We start from the raw sequence: 23,207 nt of genomic DNA, 5'->3' as shown, positions 1-23,207 counted from the left end.
TGATAGGACTTTGCATGATGCTAGTGAACGTGTTATGGAGTCACATGAAAACCCAAATGATATCTCTATTTCTGATGTTGAGACACAATCTGGTAATGAACATGAACCTAATGATAATATTAATGATGATGTTCATGTCGATGCTCAACCTAGTAATGACAATGATGTGGAGATTGAACCTGCTGTTGATTTTGATAACCCACAACCTAAGAATAAGAGATATGATAAAAGAGATTTTATTGCTAGGAAGCATGGTAGAGAAAGAGAACCATGGGTTCAGAAACCCATGCCCTTTCCTCCTAAACCATCCAAGAAAAAGGATGATGAGGATTTTGAGCGCTTTGCTGAAATGCTGAGACTTGTTTTCTTACGTATGCGCTTAACTGATATTCTGAAAATGTCTCCTTATGCTAAGTACATAAAATATATTGTTACTAATAAAAGAGATTTCCACTATGCTTGCTAACTGCACTTTTAAGGATGGAATACCAAAGAAATTAAGAGATCCCGGAGTACCCACTATACCATGCTCCATTAAATAAAATTATGTTATAACTGCTTTATGTGACCTTGGAGCTGATGTTAGTGTTATGTCGTTCTCTTTATATCGTAGACTTGACTTGAATAAGCTGACACTTACTGAAATCTCTCTTCAAACGGCTGATAAATCAACTGTTTTACCTATTGGTATTTGTGAGGATGTGCCTGTTGTGGTTGCCAACGTTACTATCTTAATGGACTTTGTTATTCTTGATATTCCCGAGGACAACAGTTTGTCGATCATCCTTGGTAGACCCTTTCTGAATACTGTAGGGGCTGTTATTGATTGCAACAAAGGCAATGTCACTTTTCATGTTAATGGTAAATACCGTACCCATAGAAAAGTTGTCCAAAATATTTTTAATTAAATATCATAAAAACCTAGATGTAAAAATGAGGAAATGAGAAAATGTGGCAAGGGTCTGTAGGTTGCACATGGGCCACACGGAGCTTGCACACGCAATGGACGGCGTCGTTCAGCTGGTCCTGCTCACTAGCATCAACAGCGGGCCTCATAGTGTCGTTGGGAAGGCTCGCGTCGGCGAGCCATCTCACCATCGACGCTCAGGTGCGGCCAAACGACCGTGCGACACATGGATAGGCTCGGGGAACAGGGAGCAAGCGTCAACGCTCAGCACTAGTGAGATTGTGGTTGGATTTGACGAGTCACTCACCGAGTGCACGCCAGGTGCTCCAGAGAATGCGAACGGCATGAGGAAACGAGTTTTGAGCTGAAACTTGGAGGGAAGGCTTCTCATTGCTTGTAGAGGCTGCCTGAATTAATTCACAATGTGTGCGACTGAAAAAGGTGTGTTTTCAACAAAAAGATCAAATCTGGTTCAAATTTCAGTGAAACGGAATTTGAATAATTCGAACTACAAAATAAAAGGTTTTTGGATAAATAGGTTGAGGGTGCCTACGACTATCATGGATAGCTTACTTGGGGACAGTAGCTAAAGAAAACTATGGGGTCCTTTTCAATTTTTTGGGGTCAAAAAATGATTATAGAAAAAGCCTCGAGTGAGATAAAAATAATAAACAGATTCAAAACTTTGTGAAACTGTTTTAGATGATGTATTGAGGAGCGAAGAGGATCATTGGAATGAAAACCTTGAATTTAGGAGAGGAGAGAAATGAGTGAGAATTTTAGAGGGAAATTTTTAAGCATAAACCAATTTGTGACTTTAAAAAATAAGAAATGAAATTTCTGTCATGTAAGAATCAGATAGAAACTCTTGGCAAACCAGAGTTATTTCAAGAAATCTCATAAGAGTTTTACTCCAGAATAAAGTTTCCCAAGAGATTCCAAAAGAGGTTTTTATAAAAATTCCAATAACTCTCTTTAAAAAATAATACAAACTTAAAAATTCTAAATTAAAAATTTGTGGGTGTTACAACCAGATAGTACTACATATTATGGTGAAAGCAGTTTCTATGACAATTTAGGAATAAAATTTGCATGAAGAAACTAGTCGGATGTGTAAAAAAAATTCACTGATTTAGTTTTTCTTTTAAAAAATAAATGGCACACCTAAACCAGATAGTAGTATATATTATGTGAAGCAGTTCGCATGACAAATTTTGAAATGTGATTTCCATGAAGAAATTATCTAATGTAAATATTTTTTATGTTTTCTTAGAAAATAAATGACATACCTAAACCAGATAGTTGTACATATCATAGTGAAAGCAGTTTGCACGACAAGTACATAAATGTGATTTCCATGAAGAATTTATGTAATGTAAATAATTACGACGATTTAGTTTCTTTTTTTCAAAAAAATGACATACATAAACCAGATAGTTGTACATAGCATGGTCAAAGCAGTTTGCATTGCAAGTTTAGACATGTGATTTCTATGAAGAATTTACGTAATGTAAATATTTACGACAATTTAGTTTCTTTTTATTAAAATTAAATGACACGTAAAACAAATAGTTGTACATAGCATGGTGAAAGAAGTTTGCATTACAAGTTTAGGCATGTGATTTCCATGAAGAATTTGTGTAATGTAAATATTTATGATGATTTAGTTTTTTTTAAATGACACGTAAACCAAATAGTTGTACATATCATGGTGAGTTTGCACGATAAATTTAGAAATGTGACTTCCATGAAGGATTATCTAATATATTCCTTCAAAGAAAAAAGAATTATCTAGTTTAAATATTTTAGTTTCTTTCAAAATAAAAAGTAGAAATTAAGTGCCACATAAACCAGATAGTTGTACATAGCATGGTCAAAGCAGTTTGCATTGCAAGTTTAGACATGTGATTTCCATGAAGAATTTACGTAATGTAAATATTTACGACGATTTAGTTTCTTTTTATTAAAATTAAATGACACGTAAAACAGATAGTTGTACATAGCATGGTGAAAGAAGTTTGCATTACAAGTTTAGACATGTGATTTCCATGAAAATTTGTGTAATGTAAATATTTTATGATGATTTAGTTTTTTTTTCAAAATGACACGTAAACCAAATAATTGTACATATCATGGTGAGTTTGCACGATAAATTTAGAAATGTGACTTCCATGAAGAATTATCTAATATATTCCTTCAAAGAAAAAAGAATTATCTAGTTTAAATATTTTAGTTTCTTTCAAAATAAAAAGTAGAAATTAAGTGCCACATAAACCAGATAGTTGTACATAGCATGGTCAAAGCAGTTTGCATTGCAAGTTTAGACATGTGATTTCCATGAAGAATTTACGTAATGTAAATATTTACGATGATTTAGTTTCTTTTTATTAAAATTAAATGACACGTAAAACAGATAGTTGTACATAGCATGGTGAAAGAAGTTTGCATTACAAGTTTAGACATGTGATTTCCATGAAAATTTGTGTAATGTAAATATTTTATGATGATTTAGTTTGTTTTTTTCAAAATGACACGTAAACCATATAGTTGTACATATCATGGTGAGTTTGCACGATAAATTTAGAAATGTGACTTCCATGAAGAATTATCTAATATATTCCTTCAAAGAAAAAAGAATTATCTAGTTTAAATATTTTAGTTTCTTTCAAAATAAAAAGTAGAAATTAAGTGCCATGTTCACTATACGCCCACCGTGGGGCTCGAACCCACGACCACAAGGTTAAGAGCCTTGCGCTCTACCAACTGAGCTAGACGGGCTGTGTGAATGAATCCATATTTAGTCCTTTATATCCACCGAGAAAAGGGTGCATTTCGCAGAATATTACAGTAATGTATTATTTCGGCTCAAAGAGCAGAGCATGCGACCAAATCAGCGGCTATAATCAGCAAGCAGGAACTGTATGTCTATCGATACTGAACGCTCAAAACCAGGCGTGCAATAGCAGAAGCAAATCGCCAAGAGGTTCAGAACGGCAAACACTGACATAATGACATGGTAATCTGCTCCCAACACATCAGTTAAAATCCGGCTCTCTGCCCGCTTTGGCACCAACTTTCTCGTCTGTGTGCACAAAAATTGGCTATCATGGAGCCTACTCATAGCCGTTACAGCAGCTATGTGCCAAAGAGGGGGCTTAACAACTACTCTCCCGGTTGTTTTACTAGACACATTACAACAACAAGAACAAACGATCAGAGTGCGGCGGTCTCAACCAGATTCGAGGGCTCCCATTAGGACGACACAAGCTCGGATAGCAGCCAGAAGCAGATCCACGGTAGCATAAGCCATCAAAGGTATCTTGGTCGCCGGGAGATCCTCTTGAGGTTCACCATCTCCTGGAAAAGAAAATCAGGAACTTTCTTAAGATCTGGCAAGATTTAAGTCTATAAGTGCAAGCATTGAAATTTATGACTCAGGAGAGAAGAGCAATATAAACACCAAGAATGACAAAACGATTGAAGTTTTTATGGCTTGGTACGAGATATTCTGAAACAAACAGTGACTGGGCTAGTTGAACATACCTGGCTTTGATCATGATCATATTCAACGGTGAAGAGGCATCTGCATCCCCTTATATCATGTTGTTTCCACTGGACATCCACAATGTGCGCATCGAAATGCAGTGCTTCATCATTGCTCTCCTGATGTAAAAATTGCGACAAGAACATAAATAACTCGAGACCTCTGCTTAACAGTAGGAAGCCGCGGCAGGATAGAACAAAACCCAACGTTATCAGGTCCTATGAAATGATGCTCGACGTTAATCATTAGCCACTACCTTGAAACACAGGACAAGATCTCCTTTGACAATGCTTCGGCATTCTGAGGATTCCAATGGAATGGATTGCTGGCGGACAGCCTTCCTGACATTCACCCACTCATCTTCTTCAGCCCCATATCCGACGAACCTCACCCGGACTTCCTAGAAAAGCAATGCGGAGAAGGTAAAACTGATGAATGAAATCACAAAACGAAATAAAAGAAGATTCTCTACTCAGCAGTTAAATAAATCACGGGAAAAACATATAAAAATGTTCTTATACAACGAGATCAGTTATTCTACTTACAACTTCTCCCAAACTTGTCTTCCTGTGTGCCAAGAAAAGGGCAACGTCGTACCTGTGTATCACAATTGAATATGAAATTTTAGTGTTGCTGCTAAATTTAAGGGGAAAAAGGAAGATGAAAACTTGTACTCCCTCCGTTCCTAAATACTACCTCCGTAAACTAATATAAGAGCGTTTGGATCACTTCTTTAGTGATCCAAACGCTCTTATATTAGAAGTGATCCAAACGCTCTTATATTAGTTTACAGAGGGAGTATAAGTCTTTCTAGAGATTCCACTACGAACTATATACGGATGTATATAGACATACTTTAGTTTGTAGATTCATCCATGTTGCTCCGTATGTAGTCTATAGTGAAATCTCTACAAAGACTTGTATTTAGGAACGGAGGGAGTAGATAGACATACCCAACCAAAGCATGCTATCACATTTTTTTCTGGCTACATGCACAGCGATTAAGATTTCTGCTCCAAGGTACTATATAACACTAACAAACATTACAGAAGTCCAAGCTATCCTAATCAGACAGCTAGAAGAAAGGTATAACATCCAGGTTTACTATTGCCAATGATGTCCTGGATCACTACATTATTACGAGCAACATTAGGAGAGGTGGAAATAAACTGTTATGATAAAAACTTCTCGTGCTCATTAGCTAGAAATCGATAAAAAAGTAGATACTATGCAGACTTGATAAACATAAATTCACCACTACAGTCATGCTGAATGGCATACTCCTAATAAAAGAAACTGAGGTACAACAGGAGTTAAGTGCCTTGCTTTCTTCTTGTGGTCACTTGATTACTCAGAAGACGATGGAATGTGGCAAAGTAAACAAGAATGAAATTGTTGCAAACAAAAGCGAGAAAGGGGAAAGGGAAAGAGGTGAGGAAATGGCTCTTGAAAGTAAAAGAGTATTCACCATGCAGAATCCTTTGATGACTTAGCCTCAAACTGCAAGTCTTCAAATTCAGGAACCTTATCTGTAGTCTCTAAAAAGAAGCCAGCACATAAGAAATTTAGTACATGGTTCAAGCACCAAGCATAAAGTTTAATGGACAAGTACTAACGACTACCTTTAGGTAAATCCGGAGAAAGTGCATCCTCGTTGTTTGAAATACTTGTATCAAGAGCTATTTTTTTTTCTTCAGAAGCTGAAGCCTTTATCTCAGAAACTAACGCATCTGGTTCTGAGGCTAAAGGCTTTTCTTCAGAAGTAGCAGGCAAACAAGCAGGTTTAGGAGTTGATGCAGGGAGCTTATCAAGGAACCATCCTTGAACCTATTGAAAGAGATGTCATACAAACACACTCGGTGAAACATGGACAATGTAAGAAAGACATTATCACCTGTGTAGCCTGTAGAGCTCTACTTCCGACTCGAGCTGCAGAACGACTACACAGAGGAGCAGAAAATGAGACCAAACATCATTAAGTGTCACTTACACTATTATAAATACAGTCAAGCAACATCATATGATTGAGACGTATGCTTAAAAGATAACATAATATACTTCAGTCCTCCAAAAAAGTTCTCTTAGGAATTGTGATCGATGTATATGTTCCCTAGGTTAAGGCACTCACTTAAATTCTTCTACAAGCTTCTGGCAGAAACTATCAACCAAGACTTCCCCTTTTTTGTCTGAAACCAACTTCTCCATCCTTGCAATCTGTAGCAGGAAGTACTTCTAATTAGCACTAGCTAGCATGGCAAAAACAAGTAAAAGGACATAGGTATGAGGCATGACATGGTATGCAACTGGCCATTCAGCAGTTCCCAAGAATACCAACACGCTGATGCGGCTATATATGTTTGCACATGAAGTCATCAAAAGTATAGTTAAAAAAGGTGCTTAAGCACACCTAGGCTCTAGGTGACAGCAAAACACTTAGCTCTTAATTACGCTTAATGTGCACATAATTGTGCTTAAGCATGCGCTTTGGTCAGAAAAGCTCAAGGCGGTGGCAAAACACACAATTAACGCTTTGCATTTTTTTGAACTTTTCAAAACTAGACTCGTAAAAGTAAAATAGGAACGAGTGACATCCAAGTAGTAGCATCAAGTTACATAACGAACTAAATAATACAATAATGCTCCGACATGTACCAAAGCCATTCCAATTCTCAAAACAGCATTCAGCATGAAGTCATGAGCGCAGCGCCTGAGTGAAAGATATACGCAACATAGCACAACAATAACACCATCCATAGTAATAATTATATTGTTTAGATGATCCATATCAAACTCTGAAACTAGGTGAACCGATCTATGAAGCACTTCATCCATACCAATATAAACAGACCCTAAGGAGCAGATCCAACTAATCTCGGTCATCAAACCAGGTCAATCCAATAACCTAGACTGCTCCAATGACGAGCGCTCAACATGTTTAGCGTGCAATTAATATCATAACAAATATAGCGCTAATCATATAATTAACACACAAATACTATCCTACCAAATGTCCACGTGCAACTAATATACTGCCTAATATAAACGTGCATTGCACGTACAGATCTACTAGTGATTGTTTTACCCCACCCTCGCTCCAAAATGGATAAGCAAGTACAAAACAATAATGCATAGACATTGTTTGCCCGCCTTGTGTCCATTGACTTGAAATTCTTTCAGAGGAAGCTATTAAGGAACAGATTGAGTGGTTTTCCATCAGGAGTAAACATAATATTTTCATGCCTAATGCTCTTATACTAGAAGATGAGTGTTCAGAAATATTTTTCAATCAAAATCGAGCTGCAACTGATTGTTTTCACTGGTCACATCTAGGGGGCAAACGGAAAACAATAAGCTTTGGTGTCCATTTACAAATAGGCGCAGCTTAACGCATATGCTACATATTGCATACTAACAAACCCTTTAGACTGGAATAACCTCTAACCATTTTAAATTACCACGACGACAAAGATTAGGCCTCAAATGCTATCTACAAACCATGGTTTTCAAGTCGGCGTGACTAGTTGACGAGTCGCACTGCCAGGTCTGACGATTCGATTTGCCAGGCTCAACTCATCACGAGTCGCTACCCCAGAACGACTCATCGACTCAAAAACCATGGTACAAACTGAATAATACAATGCGATGCTCCAATAATTCTACCCCCTACAGTTGCTTGGACTGATCATCCAACTGGCATTTGGTCCAACCGTTTGGGAATCAGCCCCAACAAACAAAACCCTAGCGATTTCCCCCCATCAGATACCATTATTACACACTAGCACAGAACAATGTGGCACGGAAGTGCACGTCGTATTGCAACCAGAGCAGGAAAATCACAATATGTACAACAATCAAAATTCGCATGCAAGGGGAAAAAAATGGTCAGTACCCACAACAGCAGCAAATACGGAAAAAGTATTTCATTAAAATAAGGGCATTAGAGCAACAAAAATCCAATAAAATCTCCCCCGTCCAAGAGGAGACCTTCCCCTTCATCAAGAGCACCCCCGGGCCGGACGAAACCTAATAAAACGAGGGCAAAGGACAGAATCCGCAGCAAAAACCACCGCGAACTCTGAAACGCAATGGGGCGGCATCGAAGCGACTGGATCGCGTCCGACTGCGAGCGTCCTCTTCCCATCGAATCGGAGGGGAAGATCCTAGCGCCTCCGACGCCGCAGATAGGACGAACACCGGGGAGGGGTGGCGCCGATGAAGCACCGAGGAGCAGCGCCCGGGTGCATCGGGGCAGCGAGGATGGGGGGGGAAGGAGAGGGGAGGTAGCGAATGGCGCTGTACCTCGGAGGGCGAGAAGCGGGTGCTGGATCGTCGCTCCATCGCTGGCCGGCGGCGAGGTCGAGGGGGGAGGGGGAGGCGGCTGCCAGTCCAACCACCAGTGGCACAGGCAATTATGAGGGGTGCTGTCTCCGGATGCGCCGAGCGTGGAAAAAAAAGAGAGGAAGGAATAAACCCAAGTGAGAGAGAGGAGGGGAAGCAGGAATCCCGGAAAGTGGGGTGCACCCCACCGGAAACAGCGTGGACCCCAATGGACAGTAGGGGTGGAAAGTTTGGGGTCGGCTAAGAGCAAGTACAGTAAGGTACAGTCAGCAGGCTGTAAAGATTAAAATAATACTCCCTCTGTTCCTAAATATAAGTCTTTTAAGATATTTCATTATGAGTCTACATACGGAACAAAATGAATGAATCTATACTCTAAAGTATGTCTATATACATCCGTATGTAGTTCACTAATGAAAACTCTTTAAAGACTTATATTTAGGAACGTAGGAAGTATATTTTTGCTGAGTTGGATGAGAGAGAAGAGGAGAGAGAAGGGAAGCGGGCTTTTCGTGAAGAGTCAGCTCTAGCACGTGCTCCTAGGTGCTTTGTGAGAATGAAAGGTGGACCATATATGATAAAAGTAGTACTATTTTATAGCTAACTATTGTACAAGCTAACTATAAGACGGGCTATAAGACTGCTTATAGCCAGCAGTTGGCTATGCTATTAACCATGCTCTAAGAGCAAGTATAATAGGATGACGTTGGCAGGCTGCAAGACTTAAAATACTATATTTATGATGAGTTGGAGGAGAGAGAAGGGAAGTGGGTTACAAACTAATGGTGGGCTTTGTATCAATAAAGTAGTACTTATTTACATCTACCTATTGTACTTGCGGGCTATAAGCTTGGCTAACTAATGGTGGGCTTTGTATCAATAAAGTAGTACTTATTTACATCTACCTATTGTACTTGCGGGCTATAAGCTTGGCTATAGATGACGTGTCAACATCATATAGCCAGCAGCTGGCTGTACTATTAACCATGCTCTAAGAGCAACTCTAGTAGATCCTGCATCCCGTCGGCCCGTAAAACGCGTTTGCAGTTCGCGCAAAACAACTTTTTTACGGATCAACTTTGCGGGGTCTGCTCTTTGCGCCGCTGCATCCCGCATATCATCAGCCCCCAAATATCAAATACAACATAATTCAACAATCGAAAACAAACTGAATTATTCGAAACAAACATAATACGATAATCGTCCGCATTACAAATAATTATTCAAATAATCGTAGCAAACTTAAATAGTGCAATACAAAACTTGCCATTAATACAAATACAAATGAATACAAAAATAAGTCACTGTCCAGCCCTTTGCCAATGGTGCTCAATGAGATCTTCCTGAAGTTGAAAGTGGGTGGCTGCATTTTCAATCCCCTTGTATGTCTGAAGAAAAGCTCTAATGCGGATTGGGTCTCTATCTGGTTTGACACGGCTACCCACATTGTCGTAAAAGAATTCTAAGTTCAATCATTTCTCATCTTCAAGAATCATATTGTGCAGGATAACACAACATGTCATGATGTTCTTCAAGGTTTTCTTATCCCAAAAATGAGGAGGACCACGAACAATGGCAAACATAGATTGCAAAACACCGAATGTTCTTTCAATGTCTTTGTGGGCTGCCTCTTCACCCTTGCAAATTCACATTGTTTTTTTGTTTTGGGTTATTTGATGCTCTTGACAAATGTGCATCAAGGAGGGTATATACCATCTGCAAGATAGTACCCCTTTGTGTATTCATGTCCATTGATAGTGTAGTTGCAAGCAGGATCATCACCACTAGCAAGCCTAGCAAACAAATGAGTCAGTTGTAACACATTGATATCATTGAGAGTGCCCCGGTATACCAAAAAGCAATGTCAAATCCATAAATCCTCGGATGCTACGGCCTCTAGCACAATTGTTGCATCACGAGACTTGCCACAATACATTCTTTGCCAAGCCTTGGGGCACAATTTTCAATTCCAATGCATACAGTCAATGCTACCTTAGCATGCCAGGCCAACCTCTCCTCTCATTAGACGCCATCAATTTCTTTGTGTCATCTTCATTGGATGCCCGAAGATACTCAGGACCGAAGACACAGATGATCACTTTCGCAAATCTACGCACAGACTCAATTGTGGTATCTTCACCAATGCGAAGATACTCATCGACATAGTCAGTCGGAACGCCATATGCAATCACCCGCATGACTGCGGATATTTTTTTATATGCACTAAATCCCTTTAAGCCCGCGGCATTCCTTCTTTGAGTAAAATACCGGCAATTTTCCTCGCAAGCTTGAACAAGTTTCACAAAGAGGGATCGGCGCATTCAGTACCTTCTCCGGAAGAGGTGCGGAGGATATGTAGGATTCTCCGCGAAATAGTCTTGCATCAACATCTCGTTCCCAAGATGGCGATTTCGAGGAATGCACAAACGCCCGACAGTCGATCCTCGCCTCCTTTTCCGGTTCTCGTCTTCATGCTCCTTCACGGCAAGCCCCATGACTAATGTTTGCTGCCGAAAGTTCGCAAGCATGGTCTCAACATCCGAGCCGTCTGAATCGGACGAATCAGATAGTAAGAACTTCTCGCACGGGGTCAACTCCATCCTCTCGCACAACTCGCAAAAATCACAAAAAAGGGACTAACCGGTGACGGGTGATCCCGGGCGGCGACGAGGGGGTGCGCTCGACGGTGGTCGATCCCCGGAAGCGGCGGCGGGGGGGGGGTTCTTCTCGTCGGATCCGGAGGGGCGGTGCAGCGACTCGCATGCAGATATGGCTGGAATCGTCGGCGACGGGCGGGCGGAAGCAAGGGCAGGGTGGCGGAAGGAAGGAGGGGAAAAGAGCACGGGATGAAATGTCCCTCTCGCCAACTGCTTCTCTGTGATGCAGGGCATCGCAGCCGCGAGGGGGAAACCCGCGTTTTCCCAGGTTGGGGTCGGGAATTTGCCGCGCCCCCCAAAATTTTTTGCGGGCCGGGGCGGGATGCGGGATCTGGTCGGGCAAGCTTTCCGACCCGTACCCACATTTTGACGGTTATTTTACGGATCGGGGCGGATGCTGGGTCTGCTAGAGTTGCTCTAATAAGGGCATGTAGGAGTATAATGCATAAGGGAAAAGTTTCAATACGGCGCGTCGACGGAACCAACGCGCCGGTCGCTCGCTCACTCGCGCAGGGCCATGCAACATTTTTCGCACGCGCGCGCTTCGCTGGTCAGTGGATGCAATTTTTATACCGTGTAAATTTGCTCCAACTACTGTTTAATTCCGCTACTAGCATTTTTCATTTGTTACATCTGTTCGCTAAAAAAGGTGCATCCACGGTTGGTTGCAACTCGAGTTCCTTGGATTTTTTGCTACAACCAGCGTTTTGATTTTGCTACAACCGTGTTAAATTTTTGCTACAACCGACATCATTTTTTGCTGTATCCGTTCACTAAAAAAGTTGCATACACGTTCACGTAAATTTTTGCTACAACCGACGTTTGACTTTTGCTACCACGCATCATCAGCTTCGTTTTTTTGCTACGATCACGTAGATATTTTTTTTGCTACAATTTTTTTTGTTGCAACCGTTGACGAAAATTGCTGCATCGCGTTGAAATTTTGCTGCATGGGAGAAAAAGTGTTGCATAGAGATCTAACGATGCGGACGCGCGGCGGTTGACGGATCGTGCGGCCGGCGCGGGGACGCAGAGCACTAGCCTAACTTTAACATGTTGTTTTGTATGTTATGTAGGATCGTATGTTAGAAAAAATGGTTCGGATAAGAAAGTAAGATCCTTTACATGAGACAGGTGTTTGAAGAAAAAAGGTGTGGTCCGATAGATCAAGATGCGGCTCCGTCCCTGTTGGACGTGACAATTTGCGTGAAACAAAACGAGATCAGAAGCAAATTTGACGTGGCTACCGACGGCCTAAAGAGCGATGGTGCCTTTGTTGATTCTCCAAACCAAATCGCTGGTGCTCGCTCTTTCTTTCTAGTGCTGGTGCTCAAACACAGTAGCCGCTTCTGTTCTGGTAGGACTGGGGGAGGGGGAGGGTTGGCCGCCGACACGGTCCAACGGTACGGAAGGGGCGAACTTGATTTTTATAATTTTTGCGTAGCCCGAACTTAATTATTCATGTGTTAAATAATATAAAAAGGAAGAGAAGAAAATCTCACATAGCGGGGATAGCTCAGTTGGGAGAGCGTCAGACTGAAGATCTGAAGGTCGCGTGTTCGATCCACGCTCACCGCAAGTTTCTTTTTATTGTTTTGCTTAGGGCGTAATTAAACCGGCTTTTTCTCAAGATTTCGACATGATAATGCGCAGCAATAGTATGCTTTTATGTTGTAAAAAATGTGTTGCAAGATGATCTACGGTCAAACTCAAACCTCAATCTGCTAGTATGTTTTTACCTAGCAAACCAATTTAACAGCGCCATAACTTTTGCTTCGGATAATGTTAACGACCAACATAATACACACAGGGGGCATGAGCCTCTTTCTGAATGATACACACAGGGAGTACTATCTTTCTTGCCTGTTCTCTTTCAGGCAAACAGTGTTTCAGGTTCGCAAGCCAATACGCATATTCCGGCTGAAGAACTGAGATACGGGGTCACCGTTGATCCTTCCGTTTGGATTCGACCCCGGCTAAAGCATGCAGCAGGGACCTCCGCATGGTTTGCATCCCCCTCCCCTGCAACCGTGGCACAGTCAGATGAGATCCCTCCGCTAGGTGGTACTGGCCAATTTGCGCAGAATTATAAGATTATGCAATAGTGATTGGGATCCTACTGTAGAGAAAGTTGAGAAGAAAGTAAGTCCTTGGAAAAGTAAATTCCATTCATATGGAGGCAGGTTAACTTTACTTAGGTCTTGTTTGATCAATATTCCTTTTTTTTATAATGTCTATGTCTGAAAAGGACCAAAGAACAGTACGGATATATATATAGGACAATATCTTTTCTGGCAAGAAGATGAAGATACTAAGAAATTTCATTTTGTTAATTGGGAAACTGTTTGCTTACCTAAAGATATGGGAGGCCTGAGTGTAGTAGATCTTACTATCATGAATATTTGTTTAATGTCTAAGTGGCTTTGGAAATTAGAGAATGAAAAAGGAGTGTGGCAACATTTACTAGGAAGAATTATTTAGGTAAATCTACTCTGTTCATGTGTAAAGCTAGACCTGGACAATCACACTTCTGGCAAGGTTTGATGAAAGTGAAACCTATTTTCTTTAAGTATTCTAGAAAAATTGTGGGAAACGGCAAGAGAACCCGGTTTTGGCAAGGTCTTTGGTTAGGAGATAAGCCTTCATGCATTAAATTCCCTAGATTGTACTTGCTTACTTTCAGTGCTAATCTCTCAGTAGAAAAAGTAATCAAGACTGAGCAGAATATTCATTTCTGAGCCAAGGCTCATCTGTACTCGGTCAAGAAACAATTCACGAAAAATATAAATAAAATTCCATTTTTTTGCACGGTAGACAATTTGCTGTGCGATATGCACTCCGAATTTCAGATCATTTGTACATATGAGTAACTCTCAGCAAAAAAGCAAATTGGATCAGAACAGTACATTTTTATTACAAATCCCAAATTTGTCTTTTTTGGGGTCATCACGCCACCGCTTCAGAATGAAGTGCATCTCTCAGGTGCACAGATTTTCCCGCTCCAGCAGCAACAAAATTGCTAGCCTGGTCGCGAATCACGCACACTCATCTGCCAGTATTTGAGCCTTTCACTAAAAGCCCCGTTAAAGTTTATTTTCACATGATCATCAGGAGGCTCTGACCACTTGTGCAAATCCGCCTGCTTTGGTGGCTTCTCCGTTGGGACTGAATGCATTAATTCCACCACAACCTTCTCCACCCGATGGCAAACATTCCGAAGACTAGAAACCGGCTCCCCTGCGTTGGGCTTTGTTCCTGGGGACATCACACCACTACCACATCAAGACAAGAGCCCTCAGCTGGGAGGTACTAGTATAAGTTTTCCACAATTCACCAAGCATCTCATGGGCGGAGTTGTGCTGCAACAAGATTTCCCTAAGATCACCGAACGCCAGCCTGCTACAACGTTCTTTTACCTTCTTACATTTAAGGAAAATGTGGCCGCCGTCTTCACGCAACCGTTGACACACCGGGCAGGCTCCCAACCTCTGAATCTTCATCCTGTTTGCCAACCTGTTGTGAGCAAGCCGCCACACAAACATTTTGAACGTATTCAAACCCCGCAACTTCCAAATTTGCTTCCGGTTGAAATTTTCAGTGCTGCTCCCATTCATTTCAGCGGAGTTAGCCGTTGATCCTATATACAGGGTAAAACTTACTTCCCAGTCTTGATCTCTGGAGTTATAAGTGCGAATATTTTGCTAGCTTTTTGTGGGAAAAGTGTGAATACCTTGAATGAGGGCAAAGTTGGATTTCCTGGACGAAATGATGGGACTAATGTAAATTTCAGATAGTGATGTTGAAATCAGTAGATGAGGACAGACTGGTTTCACATGGTGGTTGTTTTGGTTTAGGCCATGGTTTCTGCTCTTATTTGGACCAGCACATGCCGAAGGAAGTGTCATCTTCTAATGGAAGCAAATGTCTTCTTTAAATACTAGTGTATGTGAGTGAGTACTAAATGGATTTGAAATGTGACTATTGTTCTTAAGGGACTGATGGATTCTATTCTCTTCTTCGGCAACTTGGGTGAAGCTGACCATACCATTCGTGAAAAAGCTGTGGCATTCTTTGTGGACTTAACTCTTAAGAGATTCTGGTACATTTGTAGATGAATTCCGGTACTAGGTTCTCGTTTGGAGTATTACCTTTTGTCGGCTTTGTAAGAGGGTCACCTCATCATCTTATATTATTCGGCCGTATACTTCTTCTGATGTTGCTTTATATGTAAAACGGGACGAAAGCCTGTTTTGAGCTTAAAATGATCTTACTACTTCATGGCCATCAAACTAACTTTTAATTTCAAGAATCAGCGCCGACGGGAGTACACAGGCTTCTCGCAACATGTCCAGATGGATAAAATGAGATGCTACTAAGAGCGCGGCGATGATAATCTTGTCCCGAGCATTCAGAGAGGGAGTGTCCCTGGAAGATCAAATACAGTAGGCTACCAAGAATTGGGAACACGATATGATTCGTTTTGATGCTTTATTGGCAAGTGACATATCTTAGTTTTAGGACTGGAATAGAACTGTCTAATACTCTAATTGTCTCATTTGGGTGTGCAGGGATAGGCCCATTTCTTGGGGATTCAATCTATCGTGAAAAAGAAGGTAGCAACAGTTTCTACTTCCTTCTTTTCGGTTTATAGGGCTTATCTCAAAATTTTAGTTTTTCCATTTTACAAGTCTCAATTTGATCGTTCCCCATCACATGTTCAGATTTCCAGGTGCATTAAATCGTTGCATGCAAAGATTAAGAGAACATTGACCAATGCATGTTAAAGTTCTTGTTCATGCATGCATGCATTGCAATGCATTGGTAAACACAACCTTTTGAGTAAAACAAGCACATTAATTGTGTATTTTTGCAAACTACAAAAACTATTCCATCAATCATCATCGACATTGGTTAGTGAGATTGAGCCCTATAAACTGGAAGGAAGGTGGTACATCGTGGTACCAAAAGTCTCTCAAGTCCATCTTCTACCCATGAAGAAAATCGTAAAACTTACCGATCCAGTAACCATCATCAGGACTGAGCAGTTGCAAAGGCCGAAACTTCAGCAATACAAACACCAACTACATGAACCACAGTAGAAACATGCTGCAAGAAGCGGGACAGAACGCACACTTGAGCAATGTCAGGCAGGGCCTGTGAACAAGCTATTGAAGATCTGCCACGGAACCACCAAACACACATTTGAGGCTTGACGAAAAGAGGAGGCACTACGGCGCCACCTTAACGCTCGCCCAAATTCAACACTATGCTTAATTTTCCTTTTAAAAAACTATGCTTGATTATTCTGGTCTGCCGCCATAGGCACCATTGTGTTACCCAATATATCCGGCTGCCCCACAGGACCACGCCATCAGCCTACCACCAGTGCAAACTCTGTTGGGGCTTATGACATTGCTGCGATATCATCGCCACCTCAACATCGTCATTGGGACACATGAACAAAGACCTACACAACAAGAGAGTACAAACCTGATGAAGAACGCAGTCCCCCTGTGCCTCCACACGCCTAGATGACGTCCTGAGCAGATCAAAACGACGGTCGAGAAACCCTAGCCGCCTTCGTGTGGCGAGAAGAGAAAGAATGAATTGGATTTTCAGTTAGCCCCATAAAGAACCAAGACATTCTGGTGATGGATTCTAATGGCATAAGTTTGATCATCTTTTGTCAGAAATGGCACAGTTGAGTTAGTTTTGTTAGGTCCAGTCCAGAGCGTTTAGTTGACGCTGTGACCACTGGAAATGAGTGGTCTGCGTCTTGCCCCATATCTACCAAATGCCAAATGTGATTTACTTCTTCATGACCAAAAAATTGACTTTTCATCTAAAAAATCAGTATGCTAAAAGAATTTATGCAGGCTTCTCGCAACCAGTTAAGATGGACAAAGAGATACTACTATGGCTCAATGAGCGCACGCTCATAAACGGTGTACTGATCATTCATGCTGCCCTGAAAGGCTGGAAGATCAAAGACAGTGAGTTAGCAAGGATGGGGATTCGTTTTGGTGCTGTTATGGGATTGTCCAGTAAATATTTCTTTGCTTCAGAACTGGCAATAGACCGCAAAAAAGGAAAGAACTGGCAATAGAACTGGGATTGTCCAATTTGAGTGTAGGATTCAGAACTGGGAATCTATCTATCTGGAAAAAAAGGCAGCACAACAGGAATGGTTAAAAGGGCAGCCCAATGCACGTAGCTCCCGCTTGCGCAGGGTAAAATTTGTGATGGAAAAGCTACAGCTAGAACTCATGTACCCAGTACAGGTTCGGTTCTGAAAATAAAACTAACAGCAGAATACAACTCTTTGAGTCTGGCACACAAGAAAAAAAGAAAGAGTTAATGCAGCTCTTTAAAAAGCAGTACTAATTCAACGCTAGGGTACCAAGAAAAACAACATCACAAGTCATCGACAACTGCAAGGTGGCCGGGAGAGTAAAACCAAGGAGCACTGCGCTGACAGGACTGCACTCCGCTGAATAATGAACATTACCATCACCAGTCACCAATACCTTAGTAAAGTCTGAGGCGGCACTTCGACGAACCACAAAAGCATTTCTTCTCCTTCACCTTGCCATTCTTACGCACATTACCTATGTTATAATTATAATCGTAAGTAAGCTCTTGTAGCGGACGGATATTCTTTTCAGCAAAAAGCATAACATGCGGCATCTTCTTGTCATCATGGTCCCACAGAACATCCTGTGCATGCATGTTTGGAGAGCAGCTATGGTTGATGAATCTTCCAACATTACCGCACTTTGCAGCATCTATTGTATAGCCCAAGCCCTCCGCCGTCATCTCGGATTTAGAAGATTGTGAACATTCTTCATCATCATCATCGTCACCGTCATCATCATCGTCACGACCAATATCAAAAAGGTACTCATCATTTTCTGTTCTCTCAGCTTCTTTCTCTAGCAATACCTCACCTACATACTCACACACAAAACTACCTGAAGGGATAAAACTGAGGGATCTTACGCCCCAACCTGTCTTCCCCGTCTTGAATATTTCCAGTGGAACTTTGGGGCCGTGCTGGCTCACCCTATTGTGGCATGATGGCGGGCACCTGCATGCAGTTTTGACAATTTGGTTAGCTCCCCATTTCAATTTAACCTAAATTGTCTAATGTGAACAATTTTTTTTTTTTTGTCAAAACCAACTTCAGGTAAGTAGGTTTCAGCTGTATGAGACAGTTTCCCATATTTCACTGCCATCAGGATTTACCAATCTAAACTTACCATGCCAGAACTAGTATAACATTGGGCTGGCAATAAGAACATGTTGTCGGACATTAAAAATAAAAATATTAATGGGTTATTCTTGCCAAGCTAGGTTATGCTATTTTGTTATGTAAGTTACTGAACACCCTACCTGCACGATGGGCCACACTCATATATGAGAGGCTTTGTATAAACAATTGCGCTATTCAAATTGAATGGGATCTCCCCTCCATTTTTCACAGCACAAGCACATTCATTAGAGTCCGAGCAACCGTTAGTGCAGTCACAGCCTATTGAAGGTGCTTTTGCATATGAGGGTGGATATATGACTTTGGTGATGTACTTAAATGGCGTTGGCAGCATGCCATCAATTGTGTTGATCACACATATGGGAATGCTCTCTTTTCCTTGAGATATGTCAGGCAAACAAAGGCCTTCACGAATGGTAAGAGATTTATTATTCCTACAAGTGAGAGACTGGGAAACACCAGCAATAGGCCTCTTCCCTTCTGTCCATGGGCACTTTTCAGGAGCCATCAATGCTAATACAGTCATCCTGTTGGTAACAAGGCCCACATTATCATTCTCTTTAATTTGATTGGTCGGAAGATGATCCACACACTTAGACACCTTCGTGAACCTATTCCTGGAGTCATTGCCGATGCCATCGCGCTTTAACTTCTGAGCAAGCATGCCTTTCTTCATGTTTTTAATATTTGAGGAGCGCGCCACTCCTCTCCGAGTTCTTGAAATCTGGTTTCTCATCTTGCCCTTTGTCTTCACATTAACAAGAGCTCTCACATTCACCTTGACATTATTTGGCCTCTTGCCCTTTGTCTTCACATTAACAAGAGCTCTCACATGTGTCCTTGGAGTACCTTCTTGCAAGCTTCCTACACATCTGTTTTTTACATCACCAACCACCGCTACAAGTGGTACATCCTTTGGATCGCGCAATCGACTTCTCTCATCAATCTTCGTAACTTTGCTTCGGGTATCAACACTCACGTCATCGGAAGGACCGCACTGAGGGATGCTGATGCATGATTTATTATTTCTTTCATGCGCAAGTAGTGCCAAAGATTTCTCATCATCTTTTGAGGAGGAATCTTCTCCGTCCATTCTTGCCTTGCGTCTAGAATATGTAGAAGTGGTAACTTTCGAGCGCACTTCTTTCCTTGGAGTAGCAACCTTTTTCTTCAAATTGTTCCTAGGAGCAAGCGGTTTAGGAACAATAGCAATAGATTTCCTTTGTTGCGTCCAAGGGCATCTGTCTGGAGCCATCAATGCTTGTATAATTACCCTGTTAGTATTAAGGCCCACATCATCCTTATCTTCAATTTGATCGGTCCCAACATGGTCTCCACACTTGGATGCCGAGCGCACCACGTCAAGGACCCCTACATCATCTACCAATGTCACATTGATATTGACAATCTCTGCACTCTTGCCCTTTCTCTTCATATTAAGAGGGCCTCCCGATTGAGTCCTTGGAGTGCCTTCATGCAAGCATACTTTGTGTTTGCTTCTAATCTCAGCGTTCCCTACTACTAGCGGTGCGCGCTTCCTTTCACGTAATAGTCTTCTATCATTCATCTGCTCCGAAAAACCATGTATTGGCGAGTCGTTTGAAACATCATTTCGTGGATTATTGTGGCCGTGTTGGCCTCCTGCAAAACCATCTTGAACAATAACATCGACAACTTGAGATTCTTGGATCTTCTGATTGTGTGCCTCGGTAGCTCCTCCAATCTCTTCTATTTTGCCTTCCATTTCTGCATCAGAGTCATCTCGCCTCAAAATCGGAGAAGCACCATGACCTGAAATTGTAGTTGTGAGCAAGACATCCACTACATAGGCACACCCACTAGCAAAAAATGATTGGTGATGTCTTCATACCAACAGAATTTTGTGGACAGTGCGCAAAATCATCTGGAGCGACACAATTGACGACTTGAGATTCTTGCATATGATTGTGTGCGTCGGTGGCACCTCTAACCTCTTCTCTTTTGCTTTCCGTTTCGTGATAAGAATCATCTTGCCTCAAAATCCGAGAAGCACCATGACCTGAAATTGTAGTCGTGAGCAAGGCATCCACTAGCAAAAAATAATTGGTGATGTCTTCATACCAACAGAATTTTGTGGACAGTGCGCAAAATCATCTGGAGCGACACAAGTGACGACTTGAGATTCTTGCATATGATTGTGTGCCTCGGTGGCACCTTTGACCTCTTCTCTTTTGCTTTCCGTTTCGTGATAAGAATCATCTCGCCTCAAAATCAGAGAAGCACAATGACCTGAAATTGTAGTCGTGAGCAAGGCACCCACTACAAAGGCACACCAACTAGGAAAAAATGATTGGCGTGTCTTCGTACCAACATGATTTCGTTGACGGTCTGCAAAATCATCTGGAGCAACACAGTTGACGACTTGAGATTCTTGCATATGATTGTGTGCCTCGGTGGCACCTTTGACCTCTTCTCTTTTGCTTTCCGTTTCGTGATAAGAATCATCTCGCCTCAAAATCGGAGAAGCACCACGACCTGAAATTGTAGTCGTGAGCAAGGCACCCACTACAAAGGCACACCAACTAGGAAAAAATGATTGGCGTGTCTTCGTACCAACATGATTTCGTTGACGGTCTGCAAAATCATCTGGAGCAACACAGTTGACGACTTGAGATTCTTGCATACGATTGTGTGCCTCGGTGGCACCTCCGACCTCTTCTCTTTTGCCTTTGGTTTCGTGATTAGAATCATTTCTCCTCAACATCGGAGAAGCACCACGACCTGAAATTGGAATGGTGAGCAAGGCATTCACTGCAAAGGCACACCGGCTGGTGAAAAATGATTGGTGCGTCTCAATACCAGCACCTCCTTACCTCCGATGCCGATGCCAGTAACAGCAACACTCCCACAGCCAGGCGGAAATTTGCGCTTGGCTGAGACCGCTCTCCTCTTGGGAGGCGGATTCATGACAGATACCAACCACCTCTTCTTTCTGCTCTCGTCCCCCTCCCTCTCCAATTCACCATTGTCCACTCTGCTTCCCACAACACTGGCATCTCCAATGCCAATAACAACAACCCCATCTCTGACCAATTGCCCTTCCACATTCAATGAATCGGCCATATGACCTCCATCTTGGATGGAACCGTTAGCAGGAGCAACGGCACATCCCTGTGGGGCAGCGAAGGCCAGCGGCATCACATCGAGTGCCTTGGCCTCTGCCTGGCCATCCGAGGGGCGCGCACCCCCGTCCCCTGGCGGCTGCGGCTGAAGAGGGTCGCGCGGGAGGCTGCCGTTGCACGCCGCAGAGGAAACGCCCGCGTGGCCGGCCGCCTCGTCCGCCGTGCCGTGGACGTCGCCCTTCTCGCCGTCTCCGTTCTCGGGGACGCGGCCGCAGCTCGGCGGCCAGGAGCGCTGGGCGGAGACACCTCCGCGAGGCGGCAGCACCTCCACCCCCGCCGTCGGGGCGCAGACCCTGCGCACAAAATCCAGATCGACACCTCATCAACTAGTCTATAAAAAGAGGATGCGCCAAACCATGGAAAGATATTCAGCGCACGCGCGCGAGACGGGCCGGGTGGCATCGCCGGACGGGCACTCACATTCCGCAGACGGGCGGCGGCGGCACGCGGCGGAGGTGGCGGCGGCAGGTGACTGGAGAGGAGCAAAAGGTTTCCCAATTCCCACGAGGGGCATCGGGACGGATGGACGGGTGGGGGTTGGAGCGGTCTCCTCTCCCCCCTATGTTTGGGAAGGGAGATACGCATGCGTTGTTTCGTACAGTGCTGCTCCCGCGATTTTGTTTTTGTTGCTCCGTCGTCGTGACGATCATCTTTTTCGTCATGATGCCGTTATTTCGTCGGTACTGTGGAAAGATCGGCCTCACCCAACCAGATCGTACGGGCTCTAGAATCTTCCGAAATGACAAGGTTCACTATGGCTGGCTTGGATTATTTGATTTGCACAAACAAAAGCTTCACCTGTTGTCAAATCAGCCAAGGGTGTAAAAAGAATGTTGTACTTTACAGCGAAAGATTCTCAACTGATACTCCGTCCGTTTTCTTTTACTTCACAGAAAAAATATATTCACATTCATAGTACTGAATCAAGCGGGGCAGGTTTTCTTTTTTCAGCTCTTCTTCCGATCCCATCAACTTCTTTTTTTTTTCTCCGATGCACCTGTTTCCATAAAGATCTCCCCCACACCATCAATCCCACAACCACCCTAGATCCCCCACCCCGTAATCCCTGTCATCTTCTTCCTCCCTACCCAATAGCCTCCATTGGCATAAAAACAAGATCTGAAGGGGGGGGGGGGGGGGGGGTGGGGGAGACAACGGGGGAAACAACACAAGCAACAAAAAAGATGACATCTCGAGTGATTCAAGTTATAAACTAACAGAAATAAAAAATAACAGGTACGCAAGTACCCCGTCTCAGGTCCCTTGCAAGAAACATGAATCTACTTACAAATTACTATCCCTCAATTTTTGCATAAAGAAAATCCTACAG

The 23,207-nt window shown here is 42.6% G+C and overlaps 2 protein-coding genes and 2 non-coding genes across 5 annotated transcripts; 1 reads left to right on the top strand and 3 right to left on the bottom strand.

Moving 5' to 3' along the window:
- Positions 1 to 3,612: 3,612 nt before the first annotated feature.
- Positions 3,613 to 3,685, bottom strand: TRNAK-CUU. Its single transcript has one exon. It is a non-coding gene; the product is annotated as a tRNA-Lys (tRNA).
- Positions 3,686 to 3,889: 204 nt separating this feature from the next.
- On the bottom strand, positions 3,890 to 8,898 carry LOC123452649 (protein SAWADEE HOMEODOMAIN HOMOLOG 2-like). Of its 2 annotated transcripts, none has more exons than XM_045129350.1 (9): positions 8,751 to 8,898; positions 6,580 to 6,665; positions 6,346 to 6,391; positions 6,074 to 6,278; positions 5,920 to 5,980; positions 4,997 to 5,048; positions 4,708 to 4,851; positions 4,451 to 4,570; positions 3,890 to 4,264 (listed from the first exon to the last, which is right to left on the bottom strand). In XM_045129350.1, the coding sequence occupies exons 1-9, from the start codon at positions 8,787 to 8,789 to the stop codon at positions 4,217 to 4,219; spliced, it is 801 nt and encodes a 266-aa protein (XP_044985285.1). In that variant the 5' UTR covers positions 8,790 to 8,898; the 3' UTR covers positions 3,890 to 4,216. The 2 variants fall into 2 exon arrangements, with proteins under 2 accessions (XP_044985285.1, XP_044985284.1); XM_045129349.1 differs by having other exon boundaries at positions 5,920 to 5,989; positions 8,751 to 8,897.
- Positions 8,899 to 12,951: 4,053 nt separating this feature from the next.
- On the top strand, positions 12,952 to 13,024 carry TRNAF-GAA. The gene has a single exon. It is a non-coding gene; the product is annotated as a tRNA-Phe (tRNA).
- Positions 13,025 to 17,631: 4,607 nt separating this feature from the next.
- LOC123396766 lies at positions 17,632 to 22,539 on the bottom strand. The gene is made up of 8 exons (XM_045091601.1): positions 22,298 to 22,539; positions 21,569 to 22,170; positions 21,309 to 21,476; positions 21,063 to 21,230; positions 20,817 to 20,984; positions 20,587 to 20,754; positions 18,839 to 20,507; positions 17,632 to 18,533 (listed from the first exon to the last, which is right to left on the bottom strand). The coding sequence occupies exons 1-8, from the start codon at positions 22,537 to 22,539 to the stop codon at positions 17,975 to 17,977; spliced, it is 3,744 nt and encodes a 1,247-aa protein (XP_044947536.1). The 3' UTR covers positions 17,632 to 17,974.
- Positions 22,540 to 23,207: the final 668 nt, after the last annotated feature.

This window comes from Hordeum vulgare, chromosome 5H, assembly GCF_904849725.1.
Source record: "Hordeum vulgare subsp. vulgare chromosome 5H, MorexV3_pseudomolecules_assembly, whole genome shotgun sequence".
Taxonomy (NCBI): Eukaryota; Viridiplantae; Streptophyta; class Magnoliopsida; order Poales; family Poaceae; genus Hordeum; species Hordeum vulgare.
The sequence above is the reverse complement of the archived record's forward strand: the minus strand, read 5'-3'. Positions and strand labels throughout refer to the sequence as shown.